The sequence below is a fragment of the Petromyzon marinus genome, chromosome 57 (assembly GCF_048934315.1).
Source record: "Petromyzon marinus isolate PM22_M1 ecotype Great Lakes invasive population chromosome 57, UKy_Petmar_22M1.pri1.0, whole genome shotgun sequence".
Taxonomy (NCBI): Eukaryota; Metazoa; Chordata; class Hyperoartia; order Petromyzontiformes; family Petromyzontidae; genus Petromyzon; species Petromyzon marinus.
This window is the reverse complement of record NC_133723.1, coordinates 8,275,112-8,302,320: the sequence shown is the minus strand read 5'-3', so window position 1 is coordinate 8,302,320 and position 27,209 is coordinate 8,275,112. Positions and strand designations below refer to the sequence as shown.

The window sequence follows — 27,209 nt, the reverse complement described above, 5'->3', positions numbered from 1 at the left end:
TGGCAGGAGTGGCGACCCAAGGTGTGTGAACACCTGGAACCCTCTCTCATCTCGATGCGATGTGTGTTGTCAGAATCAGAATATTTGCTTATGAATAGAGGGTGGACCACTTGGAGGGATGAGAGACCCGTACGATACAATTTTGTCAACCTTGACAAAATTGTAATTCATTAAAAATGTAAATACCTCCATGGGCACCTTGTACAAATGTCGTGTGTGTGTGTGCTATCTGTAGTTGCAAGAAATTCTCAGACGTGACATTTGACCTGTCTTTATGATGGGCATCCCGTTACAACTCTGCTCTTGAAGAGGTGCATGAATCATGCGAAAACGTTTCTCTGATTTGTCGTCTGATTGGCTTGGATCGTATAAAACCACTGCTCGATGTAGGCTTCCAAAGGGCGTGTCAGTTAAGGGGGTTGATCAACCATACTTCAACACGCTGCTCAACCATACTTCACCACGCTGGTCAGTGCGGGTTGCTGAAGGAATGGGTTGAGGTATAATTCACCAATGACGTTAGCTGTGCCCGGGAATCGAACTCGGATCATTGTGTTCATAGGGAAGCCCGTTCATCACTTGCGCCACCACTACGCTTCCGAATCGCACACACAATCAGTAATGTTCCGTCTAATACTGGATCTAATTGGAACCAAAGGTAAATTTTCTTCTAGCCGTATAATACAAAACATGGGTAGAGATTTCCAGTTCGGTCAAATGGGACCATTACGGACAAGTTCTGTGAACAAGCAATGCCAGGTATTGCATGCGAGTGGGTGGTTTTGGCAGGCAACCACACCCCAGCCGCCTTTATTTGCCAAGTGCCGATGTGCACACAACGCAGGATGTGCACACAACGCACGCCATGTGTTCTTTTTTTTTTCAAAGACGAATCCACTTGGGCGAGGGGAAAAGGCCCCCAGGGTAGATCTAGATTCATGTTAATTTGGAGGGGGAAGAAAAAAATGACAATTCATGATGAAAACGTTGGCCAATGATGCGGTTTATTTTAGCAAATGACTGGTTTTATGAAAGTTCTCAAACGTGATTACTAGAATTATTACTTTATTTGTATCCAGACGAAGCTTACGAGTTTGATGAAGACGTGCACTAAGATAACATAGTTATGTTTTTCTAGGCTGCAGTATACAGAGGAAGACCATCGGGTTATTGGTTCTACGTATGTGAATATAAAAAGATTGGTTGACTTCGCTCAATACATCCCACATTTTTTTTATAACTAACAGTATTTGATGAAATTTTGACTTGTATTCAACTAGACTAAGAAAATTACTAAATGAAATTCACGGACTAGGACTTCCACTAAAATTCTACATTTTGTTGTCCTAATACAAGTACTGTATCTACGCATACGTTTAAAGAGAAATAATATTATATGCCCTCTGTCAATCCATCGCTGGATGAAGGCCCCTCTCCTTGCCCCATCAAGTTATGGGGGTTGTTTGACTATACTTCACCACGTTTGTGAAAGCAAAGGGGGGGGCGGGGGGGGGTATTCCAGTACAGGTTCATACATCACTCGCCGTTAATGTTAACCGTGGCCTGATATCTAATTCAGGTTACAAGATTGATAGTGAAGTATTGTATACAATAAATTACAACTCGTGTAATATAAAGAATAACTGTAGAAGACGTGAGGATGCTTTCATCCAGCAGTAGCTAGATAGTGGCTGGTGATGATTAAGTAGTTTCAGTTGTACAGCGACAACATTCTCTCTAACTAATGAGAATCCCCGTTCACTGAAACATATGGGCAGGCCGACGACAAAACATCAATAAATGTGTCCAGAGCAATCACAGTATTTTAGTCAACAAGTCCACTTCACCTGATCGGGTATTGATGTTTTGCCTCAGCTCCCACGCCTGCTCCAGCCGATTGAGATTCACATCGCTGTACCGGTAGTTAATAGCCCTGATCACGTGTGCAGCCGTAATGCTTACGTTTTTGTGATAATGTGACGATATTGATGAAGCTCTTGCACAACTTTCCACATTGTGGCTTCCTGTGTAATTAAATAATACTTATTATAAACATCAATTATTATATTATTCGTCTCGCTGGGGGGGCGGGGGGTATAGGAGAAATATATGTAAAAGGTTTGGATATGTCAACAGAAATGTAAAATGACAATCATAGCGTTTATAAATACTGCACTGGGTGAAGGTTAGTTCGCCAGGGCAGATATGTGATGGTTGGATAAGCGGTGTATTGTATATATCTGGGTGGCAACCCTTTATACACATGCTGGGCAGTGCAGTCACATCAATTGTTCTTTACTACTTCTATGCTTCCGTGTTTGTTCCCCGCCTCCACCAACCCGCGCTGACTAGCATGGTGAAGTATACGGTCAAATAATCCTCAAAGCCCACATGGCATGGGCAGGCCCTCATCCCAGCGGTGGATTGACAAAAGGAGTGTTCATGTACATTTTTTTTTTAATCCAGGAAATCCTGAGGTTTTCCAAACTCTAGTTTTTCATGATCCACTACGGTGTATTTCCATGTTTACCAGCTTCCCTCTTTTCTAACTATTATTTTTAAATTTACTGACTTTTTTTCATTTAACCAGGTAAGGCCCCCACTGAGCTCTGTAGCTTTTTTTTCAGAAGCGACCTGTCCACAAATGATAGCTCAACGAAGTGGCTCATCGTGTGGAAATTTATAGCAAGTAAATACTCTTAAACGCGTGATGTTGATTCTAAATGTGGAGGGGAAAAAACCTGAGAACCCCCGAGCAAAAACCAGGCGACCAAAGGGAGAGAGAGATGCACGCAAACTCCAAATATACAGGCGTCAGGGTCGGGATCGAAAGATCCTGTGTCCTCCTGCATCCCGGCTGAGGTTTGTTAACCTCTCGCCATCACGGCACCCATGCTGCACAAAGTCGGATGACTGCCAAAAAAACACCTCCAAATGACGTAGAGAGGGGCGATAAATTCGAGTCATCTTTCTCGATCGCATGGAACAAAAGACAGGTCCTCCCTTGTAGCCTTTCGTAGACCGTTGTGGACAAGTGCTGTTCACAACGCACATGCACGCACACGATCTCATACCTGTCAACCCCCATACCGTTTACCTGTATTCTTGTACAGGGAAATTGAGTGTTTCAGGTCCGTACGGCGTACATCCGTTTCATTACGGGCAAAACAAATAGTCTATTTGTTCGTGTTTCTCCCTAGTGATGGGACTTTGCGGGATGAACGTTCAGATTTATTAGGGTACGGGGTGACCAATAAGGTCTGAATTGGTCTAATATGGTAGGCGCTGATAAGGGTTTAACAGGTGTGCCATAACTATCTTAAAATTATTGTTCTCCGCTGCACGTCGGGCGTGTTTACCAATCATCAGGCACATGCAGCGTGTTGCAGCGATGGAAGGAGCTTGCCTCAACTACGGGGGAGACGAATGCTGCTGAATTTGATGCCGACCTTATCTCATTCTCACAGGTCATGCCCGTCAATCATCATAATAGGTGCTCACTAACAGCACTTTATCAGCCATCAAACAAAACGGTCGCGTCGTCGCGCGGCGCTTTCAGATGCGCTTCTGCGGCCGTCTGGAACTCTCTTCCTTTCCGATATTAGGAAGCCACTGGGAGCTACAGATGCACTTTCAAATCAATTTCATTGAGAACTGATTTCTTTCGAACTGCTTTTTGTAATGAGTTTGTTGTCATTCCCCCCGCACCTCCGATTAGCGCGGTTGGCTACTTACGGTGCCGAAAGACGTTCAACACACATCAGTTGGTCATGGCAGTAGAAATACATCTTCGTATGAATGTATATTGGGGGGGGGGGGAGTGATGGCACAGTGGTTAACATACAGCTTTGGGAAACCAGTGACTCGAGTTAGAGTCTCAGCCATTCTAGATTTGAAGCTTTCGTGACTGCAAGGATCCATACTCTTTGGTTCTGTTCGGTAAAGTCACGTAAGTCTCAGCCATGGCTGTTAACATGGGACCCCATGTTTACCTATCAACCCATGTTGACCAGCGTGGCGTATGTATGAGCAAACAACCCCGAGGACCGTAACTTCCTGGATAATTCTTTACATGGTCGTGGGTTGATAAACGACCGTCAATTATTACGAATTATTACGAATTATTGATGTATGTGTGTATGTATATATGCGCGTGTTTTATGTAGACAGTAACATGTCCCCTGGGTTCCCGTGTCCGACTGAACATCAGTGAGAAAATTAAAATGTCCCATCACGAGGGAGAAACACGAAACACATAAATAACAGGCTTTTACTTGAGCAAATTGTACAGTGATACAAATATATAAAAACACAAATAACAAAATAGAATAAAGAAAATATAACATAAATACAGTAAATGTGGAAGTTCTTTTAAAAAATTTCTCTTGAGCTAAAGTCATCCCTTTTTCTGACTTTTACTTTCACTTCCTCCTCTCACTTGACGCATAGACCCCATGATCAAAATAAAAAAAAGACAATAATAGCACCAAAGACAACGGGCACTTCCAACGGCAAAAAGCTTCATCACAACTGAGAATAGCTTGGGTGCGCACACGGGCTACAATCTGCTACTCTACCGCACAGGCACCGCACAGGCACAGCACCCCTCAGCCACGATGCGACGTTGTCGAATCGCGAGTAGTCAAAAGGATAAGGGGCGCGGAACTTTAAACCGGCGTACAAATTTAAAATCGCGAAGAAATCTTAATTTCGATCGTAAAATCCGCAAATTAAAAGAGGGTTTTTGCTGTACTCGTTCAATCTGCGTTGTCGCTCAATTTTTGCGGACGAAGTCCTCCCCGTGCCCTTTTAAGGTCGTGGGGGGGGTCAATTGACCATAATTCACCGTGCTGGCCGGCATGGGTTGGCGAAGGCGTGGAGTGTAGACGCAGAGGCATAGATCGATGTACATTACGGCAGTGGATTTTGCTGCACTGCTCGCCAAGTAGGCCGAGTGGTTACCAATCCAAAATACTTTCCATACTAAAGTCTTCTCGGCTTCTGAGATCTGGAGAGATTGGGCACGTTGCCATTGATTTTGACGTTTAAGTGCTCACTTCACCACGGATGGTGTTGATTTTATGGCGGTGTCTCATCGTTGCAAGCGAGGTTCCTATCATGAGCTGCGTGAAAATGAAAATGAATGTCTGACTTTATTCATAGAAATGTATACTCCTTTTAAGAAGTGAAGCACCTCCATGAATTTGCAGAGGCGATATGAAAACATGTAATTACTCTATTAATCTATGTCCTTGTTTAAAATGTAGAGTATCCTTTTGTTAATAATCTGGCCTTCTAAATAAATGGATCTTAACGTGATGTATTAGGCTTATCGGCAGTCAGGATTGGTACATCTGGTTTACCAGATGTAATTGGCCAAGAGCACTCTTCTGTATGATAGTGCCCTTTTTCATTTATAAAGTAATTCTGTATGGAAACGCTCAATCCACTGCTGGATGAGGGCCTCCAGACCATGCGAGTAGTGGGGAGCTACTTAACCCTCTCCTGTTCTGGTGACGTAAATGTACGTCATCTGAATGGAACCAGAACAAAAAATAAAATAACTTTAACCGTGCCGAGGCTCCCACAAGGCCATGCGGGAGGGCGTGTGGCACAGTTCGGCGCCACAGTTTTCTGCAATGAGGACAGTGTTTTTTAAAACGATGTTATGCCTCTCGAAAAAAATCTACGCTAACCGCTTGCGCGTTCTGAGATTCGGTGGTGAACGGGACACCCAACCCTGCAACTTGCATATGTCTCGGAGCGGAAAAGTTGATTGTACGTGTAGGCCAGTATTTTTTATGGTGCTTATGTTAATCTATTTTTAGGCTTGTTTTATGTGCATGGAGTCCTGCGTGGGCAAAATAATAACCACTTTGGCAATTTATGCAAAGTGCATACAAATGAATATTCTACAATTGTACATATTGGCCAACTGATTGAGATGAGATGTGATGTAAAGGTCCTGTGAGACACCCTGGCGTATAGAGAGGTTTGTCAAAAATATTGAATCGTTATCATTTTTAGCTAATAATCATTCAAATGTATAATGCGCATTCTATCGTAGGATCCCAATGCTCAATGCATGAAAGGCAGGAAACAAAAAGAACCAGGATAATCGACCAAACTATAGATGGCTTTTCAAAGCAGACTAAAAAATATCAACCGACTTTGCCTGATGTCAAGTGGCAAGGCTTTCCATGATGGATAGATGAGAAAGTATGCGAAGTTGTGACCCTGAATCGCGGTACAATGTAATTATTAACTTAAATCAGGAAAGTTCATAAAATCTTTTGGGGAGATGGGGAAGCAGAGGAATTAAATGCCTTACTAATCACTTAATTATCCTAATTAATTCACTCGTGGGGTTTGAAAGGCTGACCTCGGAGAACCTTGAAAAACAGTTGTGTATCATGATCATGTTTGTTAGGTCTGTTCCCAACTCAGAAGGGGTGGGAGATACCCTAGCAGTGGTTTCTCTTTTACCAGTGTACTACCCGCGATGACATGACCATTAATGAAAACAACTGCGAACGTTCAAACGACTGTACAAAGACAAATGATGTGGGGCTTGGGCAGGGACACGTCGCTAGAAGGGGATTACGGCCGACGGTCAAGAATAATAACGGAGTGGCAGATCAGGAATGGATCGCGTCCCGAAAGGGTGACCCGCCGGAGCAGATGGAACGGTGATATCAACTCGTGTGCAGGCGCGACAAGGATTACATTGCAGGACCGTGCTAGATGGTGGCGGGCTGGGGAGTGAAGCCTTCGTCCATCAGAGGATCGATCGTGGCCGCTAATGATGATGATGATGACGATGATTGGTCCACTGCTAGATGAAGGCATCTCCACAGTTTGTGAATCTCGAGACGCCGTACAGCGGCAAGCGGTGTGATGTGCGCATCAGTGCAATAAATACAGGAGTGTGGATATAGTCTAGAGAAAAGAGAATCACATTCTTGGTTCTTTCGGTAAAGTCACGTAGAAGGGAAACAAAATAATAAAAATATAAAACAATTCTCACGACGTTTCGACTGCAACACAAGCAATCATCATCAGGTGTGAAAACCACAGCAAAAAAATATATTGCTGTGGTTTTCACACCTGATGATGATTGCTTGTGTTGCAGTCGAAACGTCGTGAGAATTTTATCGTTTTATATTTTATTGTTTCCCTTCTACGTGACTTTACCGAAATAACCAAGAATATGAATCCCTGCAGTCACGAAAGCTTTAAATCAAAATGAAAGAGAATCAGTCGGGCCAGGAGAGAAGATGAGGATCTTGAGCATGGAGAGTGTCTCCACAGCAGAATCGGAATATTTATATATACTGGAGGAATACGATGAGCTATAAAGCTCTGTTTCACAGATGTCCAGTAGAGGTGGGTTAGAGCGTTGCTACAACAACAAACGGTACGTAAACATCACAGGAGTGCAAAGTACAAGACAAGTAAACAAATCACCCAAACACACACAAATGAAACTGAACCATACCCATCCTACCAGGCAAAGCCCACGGAGGTATTAACTTATTGTTCAGAAGCGACCTGGCCACATATGATTTCTCAAAAAAGTGGCCCATCATTTGGACAATAATAGCAGCCAAAATAATCTAAATAATCTCAATGGACGTTTATAAATTTGGAGGGAAAAACCCGAGGACCCGGAGAAAAAAAATCCACGTGACCACGGAGGGAGAGAGAGACACGCAAACTCCAAATATACAGCAGGCATCAGAGTTCGGGATCGAACCCACGACCTCCTGCATACCAGGCGAGGAAGAAAACATCTCACCACCGCGGCACTTCAGGGTTATTTGACCATACCTCACCACAGTGATTCAGTTGCGGGTTGGTGAATTTGCCTTTGAGTATTTACAGTTTCCTGCGTGTGTTTGCTTCTGGTTGCCTCATCCACGCCAAACATCCCAATGCAGGATCCCTCCCAATAAAGAAGTCTTGATGCTTTCCTGGATGAAGAAGAGGCCAGAATTGTCGTGATATTTTTGTACGTGCCCACATAATAAGACGTCGATGGCATTTTAATCTCTTTAGTTTCGAAGTTCAAGATTGTGTTTCTGAATGCTGTAGCCACATTGCTGTATGTAAGCATGGAATGCAGGGAAAAAGCTCTGTACCCCGTGATTATTTAAATTACCGTATTCTCCGGATTATGAGAGGCTCCTGAAAGTAAGACGCACTCATAACTTGTGCTCGGTGTCAAAAAAGTTGCGCGAATGCGGTGTTTTAAGATGCACCCCCGAAACTTTTGCGCTAAAGTACAAAAACAAGTGTGGCTTATTCTATTGCACCTGTTTACTCGGGCAGGTCTAACGGAGTCCGTGAAGACTCTTTTGTTTTACACGCTTTTATATTTAACTCACTCTGTCGTTGTTGTTGTCGTTGTATCCTCAAATCTTGTAACTCAATTGTAACCCACTTCCCAATGTGGTATCGACTGCAAACTTGGTATACTTATGTCATATTGATCACAATACTATATTCTATCATAAAAAAATATAAAAAAAAAATTTAAACATTCTTTTATATGTTTCGGCTTGGGTCTAATTGTCCAAGGTCAACTGACGTTGGCTGTAATTGCCCACGGTCCCCTTACGTTGTGGCAAGCTTCGGGTTCACTTCCTGGAGACGTAGAGTTCTGCCATTACCATTTATCTTTTTAGTACATCTCATGAAAGTGTGTTTTTAAAAAAGTTGTTTTTAAATATATATTATTCCAAAGGTTTCTTAGGGTTTTCACCATAGGTGGCGATGTTGCTATTTCTTTAGTCCCAGTCGAGGTCATTTTTCAGCTTTGGGATGTTTGGCCAACACCAGGCACAGTGTCCATTTTTATTAAGCTATGCGAGGAAGCCAGAGAACCGGGAGGAAATCCATGCAGAACGGGAGACAATACAAATCCCGTGCAGAAAGGCGCCAGATTTGTGACTTGAACCCAGACCCTCCTTGATGCGACGCGCAAGTGTTTACCCCACTGCGCTACCCTGCACTCTCAAAATCACGGCTGTCCGTAGCAATTGACTGAAGGTCATCTCGGACCATGTCTTCTTCCTGCTAAGCATGACAGCACGCTCGCATTAGTACGGACGGTCACGCCACGTTTCCGCAGTGTCTCTGCTGTACGCAGTGGGAGCGGGGGGGAGAGTGTGTTAAGGGAGGTTAATTGAGGCAGACGATTGTTGTGTAGTTGATAGTTGTATATAGTTGGGTTAGAAAGATAGGAGGGCCATTCATTGGTCAGAATCTCTTGAGGGACTGCATTGAGAGGAAGCTGTTTTGCAGACTTGTTGCTGTGGCATGCTTAAACAACACAACGGCTTGGCAATAATGCATTGACAAGTGAAAGTATCTCTTGCCGTCGTTGGTATTGCTGTTGTAGTATGTGTACATTTGTTTTTTTTTTAACACAGGCGCTAAGCACAGGCTCAAAAGGTCCAAAACCTCAAGCGGCCACCAGCAAAATAACACACTCAAAAATTGTGATAAATAAGAGTTGGCGGCATTTCTTTTCTACAGCAAGGTTATTATTATAGTAAGAGCTTGGGGGGGGGTGGGGGAAAGGCGATGGCAAAGTGGAGCAGTGCGAGGAAATAAGCAGAAAGAGAAGTGAGTTGACCTGCAAGCGTGGTGGTTGAACACCTTGCGTGCATCTGACGGCCAATCTGTCAATCCATCGCCGGATGAGGCCTCGGCATGCCATTCTGGGTCACGGGGTGTTTACTTGACCGTACTTCACCATCTCGGCCAGTGGGCATCGGTGAAGGCGAAAATCGTGGACTTGGGAGAGCGTGCAAGTGTGCGCGTCTTTGCCTTTGCACGTGTGTTGAACTTCTTTCGCACCGTACGTGGCCAGCCGTGCGAATCGGAGGCGCGCGCGATAATAAAGTACAGTGACGTATTTTGTTGCGCTGCCCCTCCGCTGCCCTCCGCGTAGCCCCCCCCCCCCCCCGCAACAGCATCTGACGTCTGTTCGGCGCGGTGCTCGCCCATCCAAGAAGCACTGTTCCACGCTCGGCTCTGGTTGGCTTCCGAAATGCAACGATATTGAGTGCCATCCCGAGTGATTTTTTTTGGCCTACGGGTATTAATACAGTAGAGATAAGCCCCAATCCTAATAGATTTGGACCCGACCTCGTCTGAGAGGGGCGAACGTTTTGAGATTAGCAGCCTCGCTCTGCAAGGACTCATTGTGATTAGCGCCCAACCGTGTGTGTAACTAGCACACTCCTGCACAAGCGGCATGTGGTGACGGCGCCGCGGATGTTTTTGTACGCCGCCGCGGACAATTTAATTTGTTGCCATTTTAAAAGTGCATCCTGCAGATTGCCCTTCCGCAATTATGATCTCTCGCTAATAAATAAATAAATAAAGCGGCACTTCTTCTGCTCGATGCATCCGCCTCAAAGTGAATGCCACATTTGAGCAGGGAGGTGGGGGTCCGGGAGCCGTATAGATCTGTGTACGTTGAACTGCTTTCGCACCCGTACGTAGCCAGCCGCTGCTAATCATTCGGAGGTGCGGGCTAAGGACGACAAACTGGACGCAAATAGCTTGCAGGCACACCACTGCGAGCGGTGTGTCCCTGTGTTCACCCCTTGGCACCCCTGCTCTCGGATAATAAAATAAATGCATGTTTTAATTGCTGCGAGTGGCAATGAGTTTTTTTTTAAAATATTCTCTCTTGATATTAGGCTGGTGACATGCCCAGCGGACAGGATGCTCAACTTGTTCACGCACGTTGGCGGATTGATTCCAGGCAAATTGCCCCTGGTTTAATACTCTGCGGGCATTAACTATAATTACGCTCCATCTGCTTTAAAAGTGGGACGTTAAAGATTCCCTCCCCCCCCCCCCCCCTCTGATGTCGTGCAAAACAAAAGTAATAATAATCTAATTTCTAATTATAAGCGCCGTTAAGCAATCGTTCTCAGGGCACTATGCGTGGAAAGGCAGAAAATAGTTGAACATCGCCCAAGTAAAGAAGGAGCGAGAAAGACGTTTGGAAATAACGAGAGAGAGAGCCATTTTAAACAGAAGCGTTTTTAGTGGGGATTTGTAAGTCTTTCGGAAGTCCCCCCTGACCTCGAAGCGGGGGGAACAAGGGGTTCCAGAGGAAATTGAAACGGCACCGTCATCACGCCCAAGTGTGAAGCCTCAAGACCGCGTAGGCCATTGTGCTTCAGCGTCATGATCCCACAATTGCCAAATTCGAACTCGTCTTATTTTCACACCAATGTACCCTTGCATGAGAAGCAGGCCACCCTGTTTATTTTTCCAGTTGGCTTCTGCAGTTTCCCTTGGCCATCGTCGGTGTTCACGGGACATTCAAGCACGCGTTTCTCATGGTGTTTTTGTTCTTTTCTCTTTTCAGGTGGGTTCAATGAGAAGAAATCCAGCACAGAGGTAAGACACCTGCTCTGTTGTGATTCGTCTCTTCTTGAACCGCTTTCCAGCTGAGGTTATAGACGCACTTGTGCACTCGAATCGTCCGTCCGTCCATCTGTATCTGTAAAGGAGAGTCGGAATAACTTGCAAAGATGGCCCAACACAAACGTAATGTTCAGCATAAAGTTGCTTTGCTATTCGAGACTTGGTCTAGCTAAGACCGTCCAGTTTGTTGATGAGAGGTTTGCCTGAAAGTTGGCGACCAAAAACTAGTGCTTACACGGACAGGCGCACGTTTGGAGAGCGTTACAGAATTCATCCTTTTGCTTGATTCTTCATCTTTAGCGAATGGAACTTGTTCCACAAAATCAACCCCCAATGCGACTTGACATCTGAGGGGTTCTGTCACTTAAGCGATTTACATTTGCTATGCGTGGGAGTGGTTATGATAAAATGGGGTTGTTTTTGCCCGCTGCGTGAGCTTTGTGGTGCACCGGTTATAAAAGTACGATGCTTTACTGCTGCGGTGTAAAATTGAATGACGCGGCACACAGCACAACCACGTCCCGAGCGCTCCTCGCTGTCTGGCGTGCGAGGGGCTTGAACGCAAGTCGCAATCCCAGAGGGCTCTGACGTTTTGTAAAGTCTCCCATCTGAAGGTCAACATTGAGAGGTTATTGCGACCAATATCCAGTGATGTCACCACCACATTTCAGCATCGCTTCATTCCTTCTGGGAGGTCTCTGGAACGTTGCTCAGTTGACACCCGACTTAAGTTTTAGGAGATACGTGATGCAATGAGACTGATATACCACGTCCGTGATGAGGGCCTTGCGCTTATAACCCTCTTCATCTGAGAAACCGGGGAGGTTCAGAGATAACAGGAAGAATGGATGATTAGCACATTCACCGATAACATTGTGGCAGATGAAGCGTTACTCAGCATAGCAAACTAAATTGAAATAATGCGTTTAACTTATTTTCCGCGGTTATTTTTCCAATTTGCTATTCGTGTCATGTTGTGAGACAAATTCCCATTTGGAACTCTCTTGCACATCGCAGCAGCAGTGTCGCCATCGGGTCATATCACAGAACGGTCCGTGGAAGGTGATTTCACAAAACTGCTTCTGAAAAATTGTTTCCGGTGGTCTCTCATCCATACTCAAGGACGCACCTTTTATATGTCCATCAAAGTGTTTCCTCGCTTGGAAATCAAACCGATGTTTTTTTATATATGTGTTATTTGTGAACTCTGGAAACCATCAACTTGCTACGAATGAGAATCCGGTTTAAATATCAGGCTGAAAAAAACAAAACCTGGATTTGAACCCAGTATCTCGGCAGTTTTGTAACGTACTACTATATCTCTGAGCTATCCAGCCGATGCTTAATTAAGATAGTTTGTAATGTTGTTTTCTTTACGTGCAACACAATTGCTGAGCACAGGCCCAAAGGCCCAAAACTTCTGATGGCCAGCAATATGCAGCGTTCTCAAAAGATGTTAAAAGATCGGAGTGAAAATGTGTCTCGGGAGTGGGCAAGGTTATCATAAGAGCTTTGGGGGGAGGGAAAGAGACTATGGGAGGGAATTCAAAATCGGAGCAGTGCATGAGAATAAGCGGAAAGAGAAGAGTTGTGACCTGAAAGTGTGGTAGCTGAGCGCAATGTGGATTGACCAAGAAGCTTTCACGAGTAAGCAAGCACAATAGAACGGATGATACGAAACAGTCTGATAGGCGGCATGCTCAACATGAGTGGAGGAATCGATGAGTGGAAGTTCACGGAAACGGTGACCATGATAGTCGCGGTAGAAGTGTTTAGGGGCGGCACGGTGGCTAGGAGATATTAACTATCTCGCCTGGTATGCAGGAGGTCGTGGGTTCGATCCCGACCCTTACGCCTGTGTATTTGGAATTTGCATGGTCTCCCTGTGGTTGCGTGGATTTTTTTCCAAGTCCTCCGGTTTTTCCCTCCACATTCAGAGAATCAACATGTGTTCAGAGGATTTGGCTGCTATAGATTTCCACGTGATAAGCCACTTCGTTGAGCAGCTATCATTTGTGATAGCCAGGTTGCTTCTGAAAAAGGGCTATGGAGCTCTGTGGGCCTTACCTTGTAAAATAAAAAATAGTTTTGTTTCGACTGACCGCCGGTGAGCGATTGCAGTGAATCGGTGGGTGGTGGATCATCAATCCCCCTTGTGTGCTGTGTTTCCAGAATACTGCAGCTACAGGGCCTGGTGCCAAGAAGATCGGTCACAGAGGGGTGGACGCTTCTGGAGAAACCACTTACAAAAAGGTAAGAAAAAAAGCACGAAATTGTGGTTGACTTAAAAAAAAAGCCGTTTATGATCGAGCTGTATGTGTGGGTTTATTACAACGTGGGAAGCGGTAGTGCAGCAGTTAGCGCGCTGCGCTACGCTAACGAACCCGGCGGCTAGAGTTCCATTACTGCTTGCGGCCACCAGCACCAGTGATGATTATCTGAACCGGTCCGAGGCCTCCTGCCCCTAAGTCGATTTCGCCACAAATGAGTACCTGATGCGGTGTGTAAACATCGCCACTGGGGAGACGAAGGCGGTCCGGCGTGGTGCTGGCCACCAAACCCCTCGTGTACTGTGCCAGCCTTCATAGTTGTTGATTTTTGTTGTGGCAGACCACATCGTCAGCCCTACGAGGAGCCATCGAGCTGGGCATTGGCTACACGGTGGGCAACCTGAGCTCCAAGCCCGAGCGAGACGTCCTCATGCAAGACTTTTACGTAGTGGAGAGCATATTTTTTCCAAGGTAAGTTTCAATAGCTTATCAACCACGTGGTGGAGAACGTGTGTGTGTGTGTGAACACCGCCACTAGGGAGACAATGCCGGCCAAGTGTGAGGCTGGTCACCCACCCCCTCGTGTGCCGTGCCGGCCTTCATAGGTGCTCGCTAACAACACTTGCCCCAAAAGTATGTAGAGGTTATATGGGGGATCTTTGTCCTTTGTTTGTGTGCGTATACATCGTTGGGAGCACTCGTATTGGGGTTAGCAATGCTTCACTATGAACCCTGGCGACACAAGTTCGATTCCCAGCCAGTATTAAGCCCTGACAATACGCCAATGGCTAAAATACTCGGAATGTGCCTGATGGGTGACCACTGTGCATAAGATAGGCTGCGTTGTCAAGAGAGGGCAGTGCAGCTTGAAGATATATGCACCCCACATTCACCAACCCATACTGACCAACGTGGTGAAGTATGGTCCAATTACCCCTTAGAACCACACGGTGTGAGGAGGCCTCGTTCCCATCAGTACAATACGTATCTACACGCTACATTCACTTACATTTCATATGCTCAATTATAACTTTGTATTGCATATATATGAAGTGTAACATAAGGTTGTATGTGCATTGTTTATAATTGGTGAAATATATCGTACTATTTGGACTTCCATCCCTTGTTATAATAATGAAACCATTTTCCCATCATGCATTAAATGTCAAAGTCGTCATTGAACAAAGATGGTCACTGCATTGCGCGCTTTAAGATGTGCTACTGTGGCCGTCTGGAACGCTCTTCCTCCAGTTCTTTTGAAGTCACTGGGAGCTTTGGACTTTCACATCATCTAGATTGAAAACTCACTTTAGAACTGTTTTTTTGTGTTTAGTTTGTCCTTCCCCTACACTGCCAAATTAGCACGGTTGGCTATGTACGGTGCGAAAGAAGTCAAAATACATACATGCGGGTGTTTACGGTGGTGTTTTTTTATCTCGTGTTTTTGTTGATTGATTCCCCTGTGTCCGTTTCTTCACAGCGAAGGAAGTAACTTAACGCCCGCTCATCACTACTCTGACTTCAGATTCAAGACTTACGCGCCGGTGGCTTTCAGATACTTCCGTGAACTGTTCGGGATCAGACCCGATGATTATTTAGTAAGTTGCGATGACGTTTCTTAGTGATAATAACATTAATTCGGAACATTCAACTGTATAGGTAGGTTGTAACTGTATACGTATTTTTTTCCTCATCGTTTAGAACCTGTCTAATTTCATGTTTAGTCCGAGTACAAATCTCACGACGGTGCCGATTTGTGCCGGACAAGGCAGCACACGTGTGTAAATAGAAATGACTTGACATTCTGTCATTCTGACCGCAGGGTCAGAATCCCATCAGGGGGTTGGAATACCATGTCTCGCGCGGCCGCTTCTGACTGCGCGGCCCGCTGTCATTCTGCTTGTGCGCGTGGACAGTACTCGCTGTGCAGCGAGCCGCTCATCGAGCTCACAAACCCAGGCGCCAGCGGCTCCGTGTTCTTTGTTACAAGCGATGATGAGTTCATCATCAAAACGGTTATGCACAAGGAGGCGGAATTCTTGCAGAAGCTGCTTCCTGGATACTACATGGTGAGTGGGTTCTCAGCAGGCGCTCTGCTCGTTAATTGCCGCATTGCTTGCGGCACTGTCCCCCCGTGCAATGACGCAGTAGGATGTAGTAGGATGTTTCTCGGTTCGTAGGATTGGATTTTGTGATTTATATTTGCGAGAAACAAAACCGTGGCAATATCCCCCCCCCGAAAACTGTGTTCAAGGGTGTGGGTCCTGCTTTTGATTATTTTGACGCTGGGGTTGCGAAAAATTTAGTTTTTCGTTGGTTTTGTGCATAGATGCGGTAGCGTAGAAGTCCGGTACAACAAATGATTTTGCTGCACTGCCCACTGCTGCCCAATAGTCGCAGCCTATAACACCTGTTGTGCATAGCGGTCACTTGTCCAAGTACCATCCTGAATAAAATCCCGCTTAGATTGCGTGATCTGACAAGATCTGCCGTTTCACAAGTGATTTGGTAAGATGCACGACCAGGGCTTAATTCCTCACCGAATATTTTCCTAGTCGCTGGGAGACCAGGAGTGGCAGGTGACTTTCAGCCGCAGGCCATTCCGAGAGGTATACTGGATGTCGTCACCTGTGTGTGGGAATATTTTCTGGGTCGCTGACCGCGCACATACCCAACTCAACAGGTAATAAGCCCTTGACTTTAAGCCTATGACCAAATCACCTGAAATTAATTCGATCTCGTTTCAGAAGCAACGCAGAGTTCAGGCCGGATCACGCTTAGATGGGAGGGTTGATTTTTTGTAAAAAAAAACAAAACGACTGCTTTGTTTTCCCACCCCCACCGCAGAATTTGAACCAGAACGTGAGGACACTACTGCCCAAGTTTTACGGCCTGTACTGTGTTCAGTCGGGAGGCAAGAACATCAGGCTGGTGGTGATGAACAACCTTCTGCCGCGCGCAATGAAGATGCACATCAAGTTCGACCTGAAGGGCTCCACGTACAAGCGCCGGGCGTCGCGAAAGGAGCGCGAGAAGTCGAACCCCACGTTCAAGGACCTCGATTTCATTCAGGACCATCCCGATGGACTGCTCCTTGACTCGGACACGTACAACGCCATGTCAAAGACCTTACAGCGGGACTGTTTGGTAAGGCGCATTCCAACGCTTTAAGTGAGCTGTGAAAGCTTTAAATGTCCGAATGATGGGTCACTTTTGTTGACCTTTCATTTGTGGCGAGGTCGCCCCTGAAAAATAAGTTCATACCTCAGTGGGCTTTGCCGGGTAGTATAGGGCTGTTTGAATTGTATGTGTTTTGGTGATTTTTGTTTACCTTTGGACATTGCACTACTGTGATGTGTTTGTGCTGTTTGTTGGAACGTTGCTACCCGCCCCTGCTGGACATCTTTGAAAAAGAGCTTTACAGCTCATCGGATTCCTCCAGTACAAATGAATAGTCTGATTCCGATTCTGTGAGCGATGAGCAAACCCCGACGCAGCAGGAGACTGCGTCTTGGCAGGCCGGAAACAAAAGAGATTTAACACCGCGCAAAGGTGTGTCCTGCCGCTCCGTGAGCAGAGGAGGACGGCACGTCTCCCCATCACGCCTTGCATGCCATGTGACCACCACATTGCACGTGCAATGCTCTCGGTCCTTGCCAAAGCCACCAGCTCGCAAGATCTCAACGTGTGTGGCCTTGTTCTTGATAGTTGCCTTGTAAATTTTGATTTAAAGCTTTCGTGACGGCAGGGATTCATATTCTTGGTTCTTTCGGTAAAGTCACGTAGAAGGGAAACAATAAAATAATAAAAATATAAAACAATGAAATTCTCACGACGTTTCGACCGCAACGCAAGCAATCATCATCAGGTGTGAAAACCACAGCAAGAAAATTGGAAAAAAGTGGCGTTTTTTTTCAAAATAACGTTAGCACCACAGAGAGCGATTCGGCAGTTATTCAGATGGACGAGTCCATCTATGTTCGGAAAAGAGGAGGAGGGGGACGAAAATAATGAATGCGGTCTGAAAGCCACCGTTAGCTTGAACAATTAAGACCTGAAATGGTTTATCAAATCCCTCCAATGATTAGTAAGCCAGAATCCATCTTCTCGGTTGAAATTGTCTCGTGTTTGTATATGTGGATAGCCTCATGAACGAATCTCTCATGGTAGCCAGATGGCTTGCAAAGAACCTCTGTCTTGGAGAAGTCAATGTCATGTGAGCCTACTGAATTATAACAGTGATCTGCCAGGGCCGAGGTGTTGGTCCTCCCGTGTTTTAGGTCTGCTTTGTGTTCACGAATGCGGTCCGAGACATGTCGTTTGGTTTCTCCAATGTAACTACTACCACAGAGGCAACTTAGTTTGTAGACGCCAGTGTACTGTATGTCCGGAATCACATATTTTACAGACGGAACCAGATCACGGATTTTATGTAATGTGTTGAATCAGACCTGGATCTTGTGTTTATTCAAGATTTTGGAGATCTTTTTTGTGATCCCCGCAATGTAGGGTAAAGTGATGGTTTTGAAAGGCTCCTCAAGAGGGTCCTTCTTCATGGTTTGAGTGATAGCTTTGCGGATTGTATAGTCGGAGTAACAATTAGCCTTAAGAGCTTGGTGTACGTGCTTGAGTTCACTGCCTATGTGTTCCTGGTCGGATATGCATTGCATTCTTCTGTGATGGATGGTGGTGGGAATCCGCTTTCAGATAAGCATCGGTATGGGTAGCTTTCCTGTAGACAGAGTGGCTCATTGAACCATCAGGTCTCTTTTTTATTAGGACATCCAAAAAAGGTAGCTTGCCATCTTTTTTGACTTCCATGGTAAATATGATGGCTGGGTGTATGGAATTGATGTGGTCGAAGAATTGGTCTAGAGCAGGCCGGCCATGTGGCCAGATGACAAAAGTGTCATCCACGTACCTCTTCCATAAGGTTGGGCGCAGAGTGGCAGTCTGGATGGCGTCAGTCTCAAATTTCTCCATGAAAATGTTAGCTATAACCGGAGATAGGGGGGAGCCCATTGGGGTGCCTTCAGTTTGTTTGTAGAAAGTTCCATTCCAAGTGAAGTATGTATTGGATAAACAGTGTCTCACCAGGGGGGGTACCTCAGTGTTTAGTCCTTGATGAACCAAGTCTTCAATGATTGCGATGGTGTCAGGTACAGGAACTGTTGAATAAGGAAACTACATCAAAACTGACAAGCAGGTCGTCTGGGGACAGGGAAATACCCTTGATTGTCAATACCAGGTGAGTAGAATTTTGTTCCGCAGAGGTGGTTTTTCCAGTGAAAGGACGCAGGATTTCAGACAAAAAACGAGCCAGTTTGGAGGTGGGGGAGTTGATAGTAGAGACGATGGGACGAAGGGGTGTATCTACTTTATGTATTTTTGGTAAGCCGTATAATCTTGGTGACCTGGCAGCAGAAGGTTTCAACGAAAACTGTTTAGATTGATCAATTAATGCGGTTGAATCAGAAATTATTTTGTTGGTTTGTGTGACGAGACTGTTGGTGGGATCTCTTTTTATTTTTGTATAGCTACCATCGTCGAGTAATTCTTAAATTTTATTGTTGTATTCTATTTTATCCATGATGACAGTAGCATTGCCCTTGTCAGCTGAGAGGACTACAATGTCATCCCTCTTTTTAATTTATATAATTCAAAACGCTCATCTTTGCTGAGGTTACTAGCTGGCATCTTAGCGTTTTTGAGGGTTGCAGCGATTTCAGATCTTGCTACGTCTGCGGCAATGTGACCCAGGCCCTTGAGAGCCACGTCTACTTTGACAATGAATATCAATAACTGGTATGTGTTTAGGTGTGACTGCAAAGTTTAGCCCTTTAGCTATAACGGATTTCAGACCATCGGAAATAGAACTGTTACTGCGATTAATTACGACTTCCAAGATGATTGCGCAGTGTGAAAGAGTCGTCCAACATTCCCTCCTCTATCTTGAACTTCCTCTAGTTGCAGGTCCCTCTGCCAGCAGTGGCTTGTATGCGTATGTATGTTTAACTTCTTTTGCACCGTACATAGCCAACCGTGCTAATCGGTGGTGCAAGGGATTGCAGGATTGCTCCCTTACCTTCTCTTACCTTGACTGCACACTTACATGTTGGCCTCTGTCCAGCTTTGGCCAGTGAAGGGGGATGGGGGTAACACAAAGTCAGCCCCACCCACCCACATGGCCACATACTCTGTAAGCCCATTATGAACAAGTGGTTAGGGTTGCAACAAGTATACGCTGCTTGCAAAAAAGCAGATTATCAATGTTTGGTTGTTTTGTTATTCTGCAGCGGGATTACACTGCAGCTATTAGCACGGGGTGCTCGCACACACACACACACACACCCCGTGCTGTTGAGTGCCAGATTTGTGCAAGTGATGATGTCATGATGCATGTGCCCTTGTTAATAGAGCTTAGATCCTTGGGAGGTGAAAAGAACTGCGCATTTTTAGAGTCTGTGTAAAAGTGCTAATGTTGTCTTTGATTCGCAATGGTTCTTTGCAAAGGCAGAGGTAGCGTTACACGTGGAGGAAAGCTTAATGATGTTGGGTTTTTTTTTGTCTCGGGCTACCCAATTATTCAAATAATGGTGTACATTCTTTTTTACCAGGCCATTGGTTCATACGCTCCAGTAATTGGATTACAATGGGGTGGGGGTCGGGAGAAAGTATGCACCTCTCTACTTGCGTATGCGGCTGGACGAGAGGAGACAATCAAACTATCAGAACCGATGCTGGACAGGACGTCCCCATCGGCTTCCACCAAACCCGCACTGACCAGCGTGGTGTGAAGTACGGTCAATCAAACCCCCAATGGCCGCAAGGGGTAGGGATAACTTAACGTTCCCCAGACAGTGTTCCCACGCAGCCTCCTGTCCCGAGTACTAAACGAACCATGTGCGTGCACACTCCACCCCCAGTGCCCGCCAACCCGTTAAACTTTTGTCTAAATGTAGCATGACCGTATAACCCTTTTCCCCATTCCAATGACGTACGTGTACATCATCGGAGCAGCATTGGAAGAAAATCTAAAATAAAATAGCTTAATCAATACCAAGGCTCCCACAAGGCCATGCAGGAGGGCGTGTGGCACAGTTTACCGCCAGCTATCGCAGAGTGCGGTCGTGTCGCTTCAGTTCTTTGCGGTGAGTACAATGTCTTTTTTTTTTTTAAAGCAACGGCGCTATGCCTCGGTAAATAAAGTTAACGCTCAACCGCTTGCACGTTCCCGATATTCATCGGTGAACGGGACCCATCCTGCAGCTTGCAGACGTCTCTGAATGGAAAATTAATAACAGCTAAACCCACGGAAAGTGCTCGATACTTGGCGCAAGTGGAGGGTGCGTGGTGCGGGAGGCGTGACATCGTCAGCTCGACTCAGGAACCCAGCTCAACGCTGTGGAATGCGGGAGACGTCATGAAGCAGACGCGTGCAGCGACGTCACCACCGAGCACGTGCATTTGGGCGTGTGCGTTGATAATGCAGCCAGCAAAACTTTGTCTCCTATAGTAGGACAGCAGTGACTGCTACCCCACCCAAGACCAAAAACCACAACTTACTCACGAGGCGAAGTTAATGAGTCCGAATGAAGATGCAGAAGAGGAATTTTAGTTTTTATCTGTTGGCTGCTTTATTTGACGAGACTAAAAATCTACTTATGAAAGCCACAGACTTGGACTACCACTAAAATGACGTAGCTTGTCGACGACAAAACTAAGACTTCGACCGAAAAAAACAATTCTGAACACATTAGCCGAGGAATGGAAACGCGCCTGACAATATGTCATGTGGAGGTGCTCGGTGGATTATAATGTCGCAGGATCGTGAGAGGTGGCAGCGAGGGTGGTGGGCGCTCAGGCAAGGCCTCCATCCAGCAGTGGATCGACCGTGACTGCTGATGGTGACTACATTAAAGTCCGGTGTCCGTTGCAGGTCCTGGAGAGCTTCAAGATCATGGACTACAGCCTCCTGATCGGTGTCCACAACCTGGACCAGTCGCAGAGGGAGCGCGACGCCGAGGGGCTGGTGATGCCGGGGTTTGGCTTGGGGGCCTTGGACCCGCGCAGGCCCCCGGGGCAGAAGGCCCTCTACTCCACCGCCATGGAGTCCATCCAGGCCGAGTCGCGCACGGGAGCCACCACGCACCAAACGGAGGACTGGTGAGTTGGTGTACGCACGCACGCGCGCACGCCGCATGCGCCGCACAGGGCTGGCAAGTGGTGTCATGCACACCACACAGGACTGGTGATTGGTATTTCACTCGCCAAGCAGAGGGCTGGTGAGTGGCATCTCACTCACAAAGCAGAGGGCTGGTGAGTGGTATCTCACTCACAAAGCAGAGGGCTGGTGAGTGGTATCTCACTCACCAAGCAGAGGGCTGGTGAGTGGTATCTCACTCACCCAAGCAGAGGGCTGGTGAGTAATGTTCACAGTACTGCTGGCCACTTGCTTTCTGGTCCTTTAGGCCTGTGCTCACCAACCGTTATATATATGTGAATATTTTTTAAAAAAACCTTGCACAAACAACATCCCCTCCCCCCTGGCAATTTGCCCCATCGTGAGTGATGGGAGACATTGGTTTTGCTTTCCCCGTAAATTGGACGGCAAGGAACATTCGCCGGCACATAAATCGGAGCCTCTTTGTTTGTGGCAGCTGGTAATGATTTCTATTGCGCTTGGCCTGTGCTGTGTGCCGTGCGTGCGGACGTGCATTTCCGCAGAATGGCATCGGTCAGCGCGCTGCATTGCGCCACGAACCTGGCGACCCGAGGTTCGGTTTCCCGCTAACGGCCAGCACCAGTGACGAATGTCTTAACCGGTCCTGGCCCCCTCCCCCCTAGGTCAACTCTGCCTCAAATGAGTAACTGGTGCGGTGTGTCGTAAGCATCGCCGCTCGGGGAGACAAAGGCGGCCGGGCGTGGTGCCGGCCACACCCCCGCTTCCCTCGTGTGCAGTGCCGGCCCTGCACAGGGTGCTACTCGCTAACAGCACTTGCCCCAACAGTCTGTTAAGGCTACACGGGGGGGGTGGGGTCTTTGTTTTTGTCTTCTGCAGCATGGGAGGAGTTCCAGCAAAGAACAGCAAAGGGGAACGACTTGTTCTTTACTTGGGCATCATCGACATCCTTCAGTCTTACAGGTCCGTGAGAACACTCCAACGAGAAAAACAACGCGATTTCGAACGGCGATCAAATCAACCACGCGTATTTATCACAACACTGAATAATAATAATAATAATGAGCGTTGTTGTGTAGAATATACGGCAACAAACCTAATAAAGCCTTCTTCACCTAAGAATAGGGTTTTTTCCCTTTTTCTTACTCTTTTTTTCTGGCGACGAAACTGAAACCTTTTTACAGGGAATCATGTCTGCATTAACCACTATATTTGTGGTCAAAATGCAAACAAAAAACACACTTTGATAATATATACATTGTCCTTGAAACTGATTGGTCCACACTAGACAGCTTTTTTTTTTTGAGCCTCGTCTCAATTTGTGCTAGACCAGAGGACGCCAAAAGGTGTACTTTCTTCACCTATCGGTCACTCTACATGAAGTTTTTTCTTTACACAAAGGGCTTTCGTTATCACAGGGCGACACGACCACACTGACAGCTGGCGACAAACTTCCATACGCCCTCCCGCGTGTACCTTGTGGGAGCCTCGGTGTACCAATAAAGTTATCTTATTTTGTTGTTTCTTCCAATTTCGTTCCGGTGACGAACGCGTACGTACACCGTACGTCATCGGAACGGAATGGGAAGAAAAACTATTGACGTGTTTATACGTCATCAGAATTGTAAAGGGTTAAGTTACTAAATCGTGCGGTTTTCCCGCTTACGGTTAAACGCTTGCGTTTTATGGAGTTTGCGAGACCAAACGTTGTCTCTCCCCCCCCCCGTCAGGTTGATCAAGAAGTTGGAACATTCATGGAAAGCATTGGTGCACGATGGGGTGAGTCAAATCGGTCGATCTTTATTCCGCGCGCCAACGTCGCCCTCAATAAAGGAGGCATCGGGGTGCGCACGTGAACGGGAACGGGAGCGGTGCGGGGAGCCGGGGTGGCGGCGCGGAGCAAACAGGAATTAAAAATAAACCCCGTCACGCCGTCGGCGGCGAAACACCTCCTGAGCAAAGTCCAATAAAATGGCCCACAATAGAGGTTCGTTTTTGGTGGGTTACATCGCGTAATTATAAACGTGTCGTCAAAGCCGCCACCGCCAGACGCGGCCAGTTAGTGAGGTTTGTCACGTACTCAAAACGTGCCAATTCGTTTCCATACCCTTTTTGGTTCTTTCGGTAAAGTCACGTAGGTAGGGAAAAAAAACAATAGATCACGACGCGTTTCTTGTCGCAACGCAAGCAACCGTCATCGTGTGGGACAACCACAGCATGAAAAAAAACTGTCCCACCTGATGACGATCGCTCTATTATTTTTTTTTTTCTACCTGCGTGACTTTATCGAAAGAGCCAAAGGAGTGTGGATTCCTGCAGCCGCGAAAACTTCAAGTCAAGATTCGTTGCTAGTTCAGCCCGAACCGGTGTGCTGGAGAGTAAGCCCGCGGCATTTACAATTTTACTCTCCCAACACATGGGTGTGCTCAGCTGGGTAACGGATTGGCACCTTTTGTTCACGTGACAAAGATTATCAATTGGCTGCGTCTGGCAGTGGCGCGGGTTACACCTATATATTCACGCGATCTAACCCAAAAACCTCTTATGGATAATGTTGTTCGCGAATGCCTAGGTATTAAGGCAATAGATTGGGTAAATCATTGGTGGATGCAAGGAAAAAGGGGGGCTATCATCCCCCTCCCCGACCCAACCCCCTCACAAGACCCTGGAAATTGGTATTTTATCAATATTTACCAGAGAGATTGCATTCCCCGTCCTTTATTATTAATGTAGGGCCCTGTTTAGAAAAGCTTAACTTTGAACCCTTGGGATTCCACCTCTGGGGTAAGCTTAATTTTTTTTTTCCCCATTAAAAAAAGTTTCTGCATATACCGATTTGTTTAATCGGCGTCTTACGAGATGAAAAATAAAAGTTACGTTGAGCGCTCACGGTGATTTAACGTCGAGTCGTGGCCATGGAAGGTGGCATCGCAAAATATCTGTGTAATGTACGCGTGTGTGTGTGCGTGCGTGCGTGCGCGCGCGAGCAAATCTGGGTGTGTGGGGAGCGGTGGTGTAGCGGTTGGCGCTGCGCTACGGACCCAGCGACCCCGAGTTCGATTCCCGCTCACGGCCAACACCCGTGACGATTATCTGAACCGGTCCTCGGCCTCCTCCAGGTCGACTCGGCCTCAAATGAGTACCTGGTGCGGTGTGTAAACATCGCCACTAGGGGGACAAAGGCGGCCGGGCATGGTGCTGGCCACCCACACACCCCCTCGTGTACCGTGCCGGCCTTCATAGGTGCTTGCGAACAGCATTTTACCCAGCAGTCTGTCAAGACAATACGGGGGATCTTTGTATCTGGGTGTGAAATGTATGCTTGTTTGTGCACACATTTGTGTGTGTGTGTGTTTAGAATTGAGTTGTGCATGGGGGTATGTTACGTGCGTGCTTGTGTGTATACACATCTGGTAATATATATGTGTGTGTAATTAAACATTCATGCTGGCCTGCCTACAAATCCACACTGGGTTAATTTAGACTGGAATGTTTGAGGAGCTCACTGATCCTTAATAGATCTGGATCCATTCCCATCTGTGAGCTCCTCCAACAGGAGAGGCTGTGTTGGCTGGGTCATGTTGCCCACATGTCCAGCCGCCTCCTCAGTCCTCTCTTGGTGTGTGTCTCGCTCGGTGTGTCTCTGCATGTGTTTCCGTGTCTGTGTTTTATCATTCATTCTTACCTGATGATGATGGCTGCTTGTGTTGCAACTGAAAGGTCGTATTTTATTATTATTTTATTTTCTCCATGACTTTACCGAAAGAACCAAAGAGTCAGCTTCTGTTTGCCAAGATAGAGGGGGACAGAAAGGATGTGGAGCTAATTGGACTTGCCAGTGACTGGTACCAGCGGTGGCAAGATCGGCCTCTGTGGAGGAGGCTCAAGAAGGACGCTGCTACTGGGCAGTTGGAGGCAGTCGCCCTCCAACAATAGTGGATGGTAGAGGAGTGATGCTCACAACAACAAGCAGAGCACCGGGCAGCTAAAACGCATTAAATTGGTGCATTAGGGAGTACAGGTTGTGTGCATCTGCCAGGAAGCGTAGTCAACACACGGTTCCTGGGTCTGTCCCGAGAAGACCTGCCGTTGAGCCTTACACACTTCACATAGCCTCAATGCGCACCTAGCCTGGCACTAGTATCGTGGTGATATCGCTTCCAATTCATGACAAATGGGGGTTGTGTAGAATGTACATCTGTGTGTACACCTGTGTGATTAGGACTGTTTAATATTTAAATTTTTACTTGAAACTTTCGTGACTGCAGGAATTCATATTCTTTGGTTCTTTCGGTAAAGTCACGTAGATAGAAAAATAAATAAAGTGAATAAAAATATCACGATGTTTCGGACGCAACATAAGCGGTCGTCATCAGGAAAAGGGGTTAGCATCTAAAGGCAAACTGTTTATATAAAGGTTTGGAGATGGTTTGGTTTACCTGAATGGGTGTGCAATGTCGGTGTGTGTGTACATCTGTGCGAGGTTGAGAACGGTGTGTTATGGGTGTTATATTGCGTGTGTACACATCTGTGTGTGTTTTACTAGTGTATTACATCATAATGTTATTTGTTATCATGCGTAACATTGTGTGTATGCATACACTTGTAATGTTTTTGATCTGTGTATTATATGTGTGCATGTATGTGCACTTCTGTGTGCTTATGGCTGTCTTGCGGGTTTTGAATGTGTGTTTAATGTGCGTACGTGCGCACGTGCGTGTGCGTGTGTACATCTTTTTACGTGTCTCCGTTTAGGACACCGTTTCGGTGCACAGACCAAGTTTTTACGCAGAACGGTTTTTGAAGTTCATGTGCAATCAAGTATTTAGGAAAACTCCATGTAAGTAATGTTGCCTTGCACACACATTTAATCCACGCGTGGCTGTGTTTATAAATGTGACGAAGCACATCTTAATTAAATTACAGCACCGTATTTTAAAAAATATATATTTTAAACTTCCCCCTCCCCCCCCCTCCGCTCTTTATTTTTTTTAATCAAAAGTCAGGGGGGAGCATCTCATAATCTGGATTATTCATGCCATGCCGATTACATGGCCAACCCACCCCAGAGCACAGAAGACCCCTCCCACCAAACGTTCAGAATAATCTGCCATGAGAGATGTCTCCCCAACGCACAGTCATCATCGTCTTCATCACAAGTATTCCCCCGTTATTCGCGAGGGATACGTTCCTCAGATGGCGCGTGAATAGCAAATTTCGCGGATGATGATATTGCCCCTACGAAAACCTATCTCTTTAATGAATTAGCTCAATGAAATACGTTAATAAGCTATTAAATACGT

General features: G+C 46.2%; 1 protein-coding gene across 5 annotated transcripts in view; it reads left to right on the top strand.

The window, feature by feature from the left end:
- LOC116954960 (phosphatidylinositol 4-phosphate 5-kinase type-1 gamma-like) overlaps positions 1–27,209 on the top strand; it is a 52,613-nt gene that overhangs the window by 11,373 nt on the left and 14,031 nt on the right. For all 5 annotated transcript variants that reach the window (XM_076052740.1, XM_076052739.1, XM_032975849.2 and 2 more), the window contains exons 2-11: positions 11,396–11,427; positions 13,627–13,707; positions 14,065–14,195; positions 15,205–15,322; positions 15,641–15,793; positions 16,572–16,871; positions 21,664–21,890; positions 22,786–22,869; positions 23,637–23,685; positions 26,662–26,746. In XM_076052740.1, the coding sequence (XP_075908855.1) occupies positions 11,396–11,427; positions 13,627–13,707; positions 14,065–14,195; positions 15,205–15,322; positions 15,641–15,793; positions 16,572–16,871; positions 21,664–21,890; positions 22,786–22,869; positions 23,637–23,685; positions 26,662–26,746 (1,260 nt within the window). The remainder of the gene's footprint in view (positions 1–11,395; positions 11,428–13,626; positions 13,708–14,064; positions 14,196–15,204; positions 15,323–15,640; positions 15,794–16,571; positions 16,872–21,663; positions 21,891–22,785; positions 22,870–23,636; positions 23,686–26,661; positions 26,747–27,209) is intronic.